A 9947-nucleotide genomic window follows, 5' to 3' on the forward strand; every position below is an offset into this window, starting at 1 on the left:
CCTCGTTTCGTATCTGGGCCAGACGTGGATGCTGGAGTTGTGCTGGCGGTGCTGTGAGTGGCGGCTGTTGGTGTAGTTGTGTGCAGCATTCTGGCCACTGCTTTGCTGGAAGGAGTCGTTGCTCCGCTGTGCCGGCCTCCCGAGGTGCCGAGGTGCGCCACGCAGCGAGTTAGAGGCGGATCTAACGGGCTGCTGGTGAGGCCTCGAGGTAAAGTTGGGAATGGCTTGGAGCGGCGCGGCGTATCTGAAGTAGTCGTGGCCACGGTACAGCTCACGATCCTTAACGGGGGCGCGGAGGTTACCAGGGTTGAAGCCCACATGTTTTGGACAGGTGGACCGTGGCATCTTTTCTCCCTTAAGGATACCTTTAGGAGACTTCCCTCCAACAGTGGTATTCATTGGTGTACCGCCTGCTGCTCTAACTGTTTGCTGGTGTAGTGTAGTGTGTTTGTTTACTGCGTCCTGTACTGGCCCTTGCTGTGGATTCACTGTTCTTTCCTTTCGCCTTTCCAGCTCAGGACGAATGCTGGAGAGAGGGAAGCCATACCTGAAGTAGTCGTAGCCACAATACAGTTCACGATCCTTGACGAAAGTGTTCAGGTTCTGGAAGTTAAAGCGCACACATTTATGAGCGGTGCTGGCCGTCTTTCCTTTCTTGAGTATCCCTGTGAGATGCTGTGGCTCAATGTTTGTGTTGGCTGAATCTGTTGCTTCCTCTGTTACTGTTTTCTGAGGCTCTGGCAGTTTGTTTACTGCTTCCTTTGGTGGCTCTTCCTGTGGCTTCACTGTCCTTTCCTTTAGCTTTTGCAGCTCAGAAGGAATGCTGGAGAGAGGGAGGCCATACTTGAAGTAGTCGTCGCCACAGTACAGCTCACGAATTTTGAAGAAAGTGTTCAGGTTTTGGAAGTTGAACCTGACAATTTTCCTGACCGGGTTTTGAGATGCATCCCGCTGTTTGAAGCTGCACTTAAGGGGCATCTTTTCCGGTGGCCCGGTGACGGCCCTGCACCTGCTGGAGGGAGCGTCCCCAGCAGTGCCTTCTCGCTTGACCATGTGCAGAGTAATTACCAGAGTTGTAACCCTCTTGCCATGGCTCTCCATTTGTGTCCAGTCTTTTACTGCGACTGTTGTATCATCCACTGGCTTGAGGACCTTTTCTCTCTTCACCAGGTGGATAGTGATAGTGAGAGTTTGAGGCCTCCTGCCAGTGGCCCCCTTTCATTTTAATGTAAATGAACAATCTTTAGCAGGAACGTGAAGATTACCAACGTTGTCCTCTTCTGGGATGGCTTATCCTCGTCGTGTGCCGCCTTGGCTACACCGACCACTGGCGGGGACGCTCAAAGAAAAGGCTGAGAGTATAACGCTGGGGCAGAGGGACGTAATACAGGTGACTTTTCGTTGCGTCAGGAGTAAACTGAATACCGAGGTGCTTTCATCTGCTCCTCAAGCCCCAAGTGGCTGTCGAGCAGATTAAATCACCAAAGCGGGCAACCTCGTAATGAGCCAATAGGCTTTCTGTTGCCTGCATTTCCATGTTTGTTTCCATGTTTGTTTCCTCCTCTTCTTCCTCCTCCTCCTCCTCCCCTCCTGCAGCAAAACCGATCAAATCCTATAAAATTCCCATTGGCCATTACGTCGTCGCGGAAGAAGCGAATTGGACGTTCACGGGCGCACACGCAGCGAGTGTTTTTGTCTGCTTTAAAAGTCATTGAAATACCTTGCGAGTAGATTCAATTATCTGAGCAAACAGTTTCGTTATTAGCCCATACGCGTTTGTACATGTTTTCTCCTTCTTCTGCTCTTTCTTCTCCTTCTCTCCTATCTCCTCTTCCTCTTCCTACTACTTCTATTCCTTCTCCCCTTTCTCCTCCTGCTTCTCCCCACTCCCTTTCCTTCTTTCTCCTTTTTCTCCTCGTTTTCCTTACTGATTCTCCTTTTTTTCTTCTTTTTCTTCTATTCTCCTTCCTCTGCCTCCTCCTCCTCCTCCTCTAACTTCTCCTCCTTTTCCTCTCCTAACTTTTCCTTTTCCTCCTTTTCCTTCTCCTTCTCAAAATCATCATCATCGCCATCATCATTATAACCATCCTTTGCTTTTCCAACTCTTTCTCGTCTATTCTTTACGTGTTTTTGGCATCATTATCTCCCTCATGATCACCACCACCACCACCACCAGCGCCATAATCCCCGTTAACACCTTGGTAATGAGCCGTTAGGTCAGCCCCGCGCTCAGGTGATCAGGCAGGTTAATTACGCGGCGTGCAAGAATACCTGTTGTGGCGGGCAGGTGTAGGTTGACCCGCTTCTGCTTCTTGGCTCATGCTCTCCATCTCTCTCTCCCTCGTCATTTTCCGCCTTTTTTTTATCCATTTTTTTTGTCTTGTTTTTCCCTTCGACGGTTTTAGTTTGTACGCTTCCCACCAAACACACGATAAGACGAAAAGTGTTCCTTGTAGATCTAGCGTTTGTTTGGCGTTGGTGTTGAAAGAAGGAGGAAACCTTAGGAAACTATACACGCAGGAAGCATCTTTACGTATCTGGTGTTCAAAGCAGAGATAACGGATCATTGTGGAGGATATGGTTTGGTTTTCGGCCGCTTACAATGACTCCGTGCTGGTCTCTCGAAGTGGTACTAAGTCTCGTTCTTCTGTTTGTCTCTCTCTCTCTCTCTCTCTCTCTCTCTCTCTCTCTCTCTCTCTCTCTTTTAGTTGTATATATATTTTTTCTTCATATTTTGCAGTTTCATATTTCGTTTTTTTTTTGTGTTCGTGTTTTATACTATTTTTTTTCTCCTTCTTCGTGTTTGTCTTTTTAGTATTGTTTTAGTTAATTTTCTTTTTATTTAGTTTTTTTTATTCCATTTTTGTTTCGTTTTTATGTTGTTCGTCTTTCCCCATTTGTGTCTGCCAGTCGTTATTATTTTTTTCACTTTTTGTTTCGTGTTTTATTTCCATTTTTTTCGTCTCAATTTTGTTTGTTTTTTCCCTCTTCGTCTTTGCCTTTCCTTGTTATTTTTTTTTTATTCACGTTTTTATTCCATTTTTCTTCGTCTAAATTATTTCTGTCTTTCCTTCTCTTCGTTTTTGTTGCCTGTTATTATTCTTTGTCGCTTCGCTTTTTTTGTTTTTGTTTTTTTACGCATGTGTCCTTTCAAGTTTTTTCCCTCTTGTTTCTGTTTCATGCTGTCTTAATATTCTTATCACTCCGCTTTTTTGTTTTTTTACGCATGTGTCCTTATAAGTTTTTTCCTCTTGTTTCTGTTTCATGCTGTCTTATTATTCTTGTCGCTTCGCTTTTGTTTTGTTACGCATGTGTCCTTTCAAGTTTTTTCCTCTTGTTTCTGTTTCATGCTGTCTTATTATTCTTGTCGCTTCGCTTTTGTTTTGTTACGCATGTGTCCTTTCAAGTTTTTTTCTCTTGTTATTATTTCATGCTGTCTTATTATTCTTGTCGCTTCGCTTTTGTTTTGTTACGCATGTGTCCTTACAATTTTTTTCCTCTTGTTATTGTTTCATGCTGTCTTATTATTCTTGTCGCTTCGCTTTTGTTTTGTTACGCATGTGTCCTCTCAAGTTTTTTTTTCTCTTGTTATTATTTCAGTGTCAGGGTAGTAAGGTGACGCTCGTTTAAAAATAATGGTTCTTGTGGTGTGTTTTTTTCTGCTTCTATTTTTTGCCTCCTCTTTTCCTCCGACCTTTTGTATTAAGTCTTTTCGTTCAAACGTTTTCACTAAATTCTTTTTACATACACTATTTAAACTTGATAATGTTTTTTTTATTTATTTTCAAGCGCCTTCCACTTGTCTTTTATTCATAACTTTCTACGTTTCTCTCACGCTTCTTATTCTTTACCGTATAGTTTCTTCTTCACCGTATAGTGTCTTCGTGTTCTCAAAAATTATCGTTAACTCCCTAACTTTCAACATGCAAACATTTTGGGGGCCGTGACACTCATACTTATTATATGGAGCGTATTGGCTATACAGGCAGCGCCACACGTGGCCATTCAGTGAACTGTCAGAGCAGTACTTTCTATAGAACTCAAGTTATGTACTAGAGTGCGTCTGAGGCTGCCTCCAGGATACAAGGCCTTGGTGCCGCCACCGCTCTAAGCCAACGACTGCACACACTTTACTCCTACCTTATTTCCTGACTCTACAATTTGAGGAGTGAAGTGTGTGCACTCATCGGCTTGGGGCGACGGCGGCATCATGGCCGTGTATCCCTGAGACAACCTCAGACGCACTCTAGTCTATAACTTGAACTCTTTGGAAAATTCAGCTTGGAGTTGAGTGGCCACATGTGGCGCTGCATGTATAGCCAATACGGTCCATTGCGTGTTTTGTTGTTTCTCTATTTTTACATGAAAGCGAAGCAGACTGAAGGTTGATGGGAAAAAGTCAGATAAAAGACTTCTGCATTGCGCCAGTGTACATTCCTTTCATTACGTTAAAGTTACTCAATTCTCGTCTCGTGGAAATATTATCTGAAGCACTATTAAACGCCAAGAATTTTTAACCCCTTGACCGCGGATTTCCTACAGTTAGACCTCACCAAACTACAGGAATGGAACAAAAAGTGGCTGCTACAATTCAATGAGGAAAAATGTAAAGTCCTGCACCTTGGGAGAGGATATCCAGCACACCAATACCACATGGGACACACTCCACTATCCACCACAGAGGCAGAGAAGGACCTGGGAGTGTATGTGACCAGGCTACCAGTGAGGGGATATCCAGCACACCAACACCACATGGGAAACACTCCACTATCCACCACAGAGGCAGAGAAGGACCTGGGACTATATATGTAACCAGGCTACCACTGAAAGCCGAATCCGTACCAATCGCAGCGGACGAGTTAACGAGCAAAATTACCGTACGTGGCGAGGAACATAAAGATAAACAAGAGCGTCCTGTCGTGGTGCGGTTCTGGCCACTGACAAAACAAACTCATCCAAATTATGAAACAACACCTAAATAAAAACTTTCACGTAATGTAGAAAACGAGGCTTTTTGTGTTTGTTGAGCCCACGTATGATTCACGCCTGAGTCCTACTTGTGTGTAAATACCGCTTTCGCGACTCGTATTTACCTGGATTATCGCACGCACCGCCTCGCCGTGCTTTTTACTGTTGCTGTTTGGTGTGGCTGTCGCAGGGATGATGGTGGGTTCAGTGGCTGCCTTGGTGACGGCCACATAAAGATGATGATAATGATAACGCTAATACCGGTAATAATGAAAATGATATTGTTTTTTTTCGAGATTTTCATTAGTATTAGTACTATTACCGTTATTAGTATTAGTATTATTACCATTATTAGTATTAGGAGGAAGATAGAAAATAGGAAGAGAACCCCCGAAACCTCCCTCCCTCACATTACTCACCGAGGGGTCGTATCAGTATTATTATCATCATTATTATTATTATTACCATTATTATTATTAAAAGGAGGATAAAGAAGCAGAAGATTCCCTCAGACCTCATCCTCTCGTATAGTGCCCACCGGGGGGATAACATTACTTTTTTTCCCCATTTTTTTGTTATTAATTAGGAAGAAAGTAAAAAGAAAAAAGTTGGAAAGTTTCGTTTAGTCGGCGCAACATCTGTGGTCATATGCCGGAGAGAGACAGGAGGGAGTAGGAATTATAGGAGAAGGGAACAGACCCCAGGAGACGGGACACAACCCCCGATTAATACCTGGTACCCATTCACTGTTGGGTGGACAGGGGCGTAGGGTATCGGAAAAGCCGCCCAAATTTTTCCACTCCGCCCCGGAATCGAACCCGGGCTCTCTTGGTTGTGAGCCGAGTGTGCTAACCACTGCACCACGATGCCCCCAGGTAAAATGGATATATCCTCCCTGCTCCCACCCCCCACACCCCCCCGCAGTACTCACCGGATGGGTCGTAGTAGACGCCATTGAACACGTCGAAGCAGGGGATGACCCGCAGCGTGCCCGGCGGCGTCTGCGGCCAGCACGACACGCCGTCAAACTTCACCGGGCACGCCCCCGCCATGGCGCCGCCGTACTCCGGCTCCATCAGCGACGCCACAAACTGGTCGAAGCAGTGCAGCACCTTCTGGTCGTCGTCCGTTGCGTTCACGATCACCGTCGACTGTTCCATGAAGCGGTTCCACATCAGCGTCCGGAGTTGGGCCAAGTCGATCTCCGGGTCCTGGCCCAGTCCTGCCTCGCCATTCTCCTCGTCTTCTCCTCCTATGTCCATGCCTATCTCATCCGGGTCCGGTCCTGGGTCCGGATACCCGATGGGGTCGTCGCTTGGGTCACTGATGGCCGGCATAGTGGCCTGTGGGTGTGGTGGCGGTGGTGGTGGTGGTCTACGCCATGACGGAATGTTTAGTTTATTGTTCTTGTCACGAGGGTTGTTATTGGTCTCACTTAATCACGGTTGTGGACATCGTCATCTCTGTTCTTCGTTCATTGTTTCGCTGAGTTTGCACTTTCGAAGAAATTTTGTTCATACACACCAAGTTTTATTTTTTCATTTGAGTGATGGTTTAGTTCTATCGGTGATCATTTTCCAGTGTTCTTGTATTGCCTTGTACTGCTTGTCTCGTCCTTCTGTTTATATGCTTATCTGATTCAGTACGCTTTTTGTTGGTCTTGTTTTTTTTCCTCTAATTTTCAGTGAAAAAAAAAAAATCCTTAGCTTATTATGTCCCTATTTTCTGTTCTTTTTTTTCTCTCTTTCCACTGTTTCTCTAATCACTATTTATGGTTTATCGAAAGATGTTTAATGTTCTCTTAATATGTTATCCTAAGTAGTTTCAACACTGAGCTATTTTCACGCCTCTGTTTTCCCAGTCTGCCTTTCTCTTTTAATCGTTTTCACTCCTTGCTCCTATTTTTTTAATTGGTTTCTTATATATTTTTCTCAATTCCTCATTTCATTATTTTCCTTCATTCACTTTATCCTGCTCCCCAAATAACTTCCTTTTCAATATGCTTTATCGAGAATCTGTTCACCAAATGACAATATCCTGCTTCTCTTCTCTGTCTTTTTTCTGTCCAGTCTTTTTCCTTTCCTGTTTCAACTGTTCTTTTTTCCCTATCCACCTTCTTTTTAGTTATTTTTGTTACTTTGTCCGTCTATTCCTGATGTGTTTACCTTGAATTCATCTTTTTACTTTAAACATCCTTTTTTTTTTTTTTTTTTTTTGCTGCAGCCGTTCACTCTTTTTTTCTACCAATGACTTTTCGTTTCACAGAGTTGCAATATTTTTTTGTCTTAGTCACTCAGCATAACACACACGCACGCACGCACACGGACCGGAGCGTCAGCACTGCAAAGTTGGTAACCACATACACTGAGGACCTAAAAGAGAAATGCATACAGGTAGGATACGAATACGAACACACACACACACACACACACACACACACACACACACACACACACACACACACACACACACACACACACACCACCATCATCATCACCACCACCAGCACTAAATCATCAAAAGAGATCTCAACCATCACGAACGCCCTTTCTTTTCTACACCTACAGGTTACACTCGGCACAATCGTCTGCACTCTCGGCCTGAACCAGATACACTCCGCACACACCTCCGCGCCCGGCATCAGTGTACACTCGAGACATGCAGAGGTAAATCTACACTCGGCATAATGAACGCTTAGCACGATAGTCGCTTAACACATGCACCTGGCGTAAAAACTGACCTCGGGGGTAAGGCAGCATTAGTGAGACTTCGCATTGTGGTCTTGTTTGGCTTTATTCCTTGCGCCGTTGTCCCCACCTAACAATGCTTATTTAAACGCTTTTACGGTTTCTTATGGTTGATTAAATACAGGCGAATAATATTTTCCTTTTGTTTAAATACTCGAAATACTACCGCAAAATATTCTTAAGGCGTGTTGAAAAATACTTTATAATACTTCTTTTTGTGCGTCATCCGGCGTTATGTTTCTTGCCATTAAAAATTTACTTATCTTCAGGCATGGTTAAAGGAGTAACAATGAATAAGTGGCACAAAATATCCTCAAGAGGTCATTCTGTTTTGAAATTTCCCTCAGCGTTTCAGAGCTTAGAGTTTTCCTAAAGTGTGGAAGAAGGTTTTAAACTCTCCCTGAAGCAATTGAAGTTTTTTTGGACAAGGATCACCCGAGACCCGACCCCCGGCAACCACCTGCAAGGCTGCCGACGATCACAGAATTACGATGAGTGTCTGGCGGGCTGCTGGTTTGTTTTGTCTGGCGGCTGGTTGACTGAGTGGAGGGCTGACTGACTGGAGGCCACTGACTATCAAGTTAACTGACTGGCCAATTAATCCGTTACCAAACTATCTGTCTCGGTATCTGCGTAATGGACTGGCTGGTTTGGTAACTGTCAGTCCAAGTGTTTTGAAGTGCGTCCAGACATTCGACTTGTTTCCAATATTTCTTCCTATTTATCGTCCTTCTCACCCTTGTCTTCCTCCTATTCGTTTTCATCCGTCCTCATTATCGTCGATTCTTTCTTCGTCCCCTTCTTCCATTTCTCATTCTCATTCTTCTTCCTCCCAATCGTCTTCGCAGCGGGCGTGGCTGACTGACAGGTTGACCGGTTGTCTCACTCAATAACTGACCAGTCGGCTGAGTAGTTTGATGGCTAGTTGCCTGTCCATGCGTCTGTGTATGTGTTTACTTGTCTGTCAAACCAACGGAGTGGTGGGCTAACTGTACAACTGACTGCCTGGCTGGCCGGCTGGTAAGGTGAGTGGCAGGTTGGCTGGCAAGCTGTTTGAACTGTAGGCTGAATAACAACTTGGTAAACTAACTGGTAAGGTGATTGTCCTGCTAAGTAACTGATGGCTGGCTAGTTTGCAAGACTGGTTAGTGTTGACGCTTCCTGGCTGGCTGGCTGGATGGATGCATGGATGGATGGTAGACTGACTGGTTGGATGGGTGGATGATAGATGGTTGACTGGCTGGCTGCCTGGTTGGTTGGATGGATGGATAGATGGATGGATGGATGGTTGAATGGGTGGGTGGATGGATGGTAGGCTGGTTGGTTGGATGGACAGATGGATGGTTGAATGGATGGGTGAATGAATGGATGGATGGATGGTGTGGTTGTTAGTTCCCTCCTCAGCAAGGGTGGCAGGTGAAGGGCTCCGGCTCGGGGGCTATTGTCTTCAGGGCCCGTCGAGTGGCCTTGAAGGGGAGTTTAAAATAAGAGGCTCTTGGGGTTTTGTGGTTCCCTCGGGCAGCCTCTCAGTTCCGGTGGTGGTGGTGGAGGTGATGGTGGTGGTGCTGGTGGTGGTGGGTGAGGCAAAGAATGCTTAATTGTAGAGTCATCCCAATGTTTTCTAATAGTTCCTCGGTGTTCTAAATGTCTCCTTGTTCATTGGATTTTAAGATTATCAAGTGTTCCATGTGTACCGAGGGTTATCTATATTTACAAAAGTGTTATAAGTGTTCGTAAGTACTTGTAAGTATTCCAAGTGTTTCAAAGTGTTTCCAAGAGTTTAAAGACTTGAGTGTTTCCATTATTGCTTCCTAATCCTCTTAATCCTAATCCTTTTCTTCCTCCTATTAATGTTGGTCCCTCTTAATTATCGGTTATTCTTTATTCCTCCTCCTCTCATTACGTTTCTCCTCATTCTCATTCTCATTTTCGTTGCAATTCTCTTCCTCCGTATCGTCGTCTTGGTGTCCTCCTCCTCCTCCTCCACCTCCTCCTCTTCCTTTCTTCTTTTCCTTCCTCCTCCTCCACCTAATCCCCCTCCTCTCCTCCTTCTTCCCCTTCTCAAGATTCAATCCTTCTCTCACCGATCATCCACTTCCTGAACCACCTCCTACTTCTCCACCCCGACCTCCTCCTCCTCCTCCTCCTCCTCCTCCTCCTCCAGATTCAATCCTTCTTCCAACTGCTACTCTTCGTCTTTTTTTTTTTTGCGTCCTCTTCTACCTCTTCCTC

At 44.9% G+C, this 9947-nt stretch overlaps 1 protein-coding gene across 1 annotated transcript in view; it reads right to left on the bottom strand.

Moving 5' to 3' along the window:
- The window catches only part of LOC126981054 (diuretic hormone receptor-like), a 177387-nt gene extending 167754 nt beyond the window's left edge, over positions 1 to 9633 (bottom strand). Inside the window, exon 1 of the mRNA XM_050831720.1 lies at positions 5900 to 9633. Within this exon, the coding sequence (XP_050687677.1) occupies positions 5900 to 6305 (406 nt within the window). The 5' untranslated portion in view covers positions 6306 to 9633. The remainder of the gene's footprint in view (positions 1 to 5899) is intronic.
- Between the last annotated feature and the right edge of the window lie 314 nt (positions 9634 to 9947).

Source organism: Eriocheir sinensis, chromosome 46, assembly GCF_024679095.1.
Source record: "Eriocheir sinensis breed Jianghai 21 chromosome 46, ASM2467909v1, whole genome shotgun sequence".
Lineage (NCBI taxonomy): Eukaryota > Metazoa > Arthropoda > Malacostraca > Decapoda > Varunidae > Eriocheir > Eriocheir sinensis.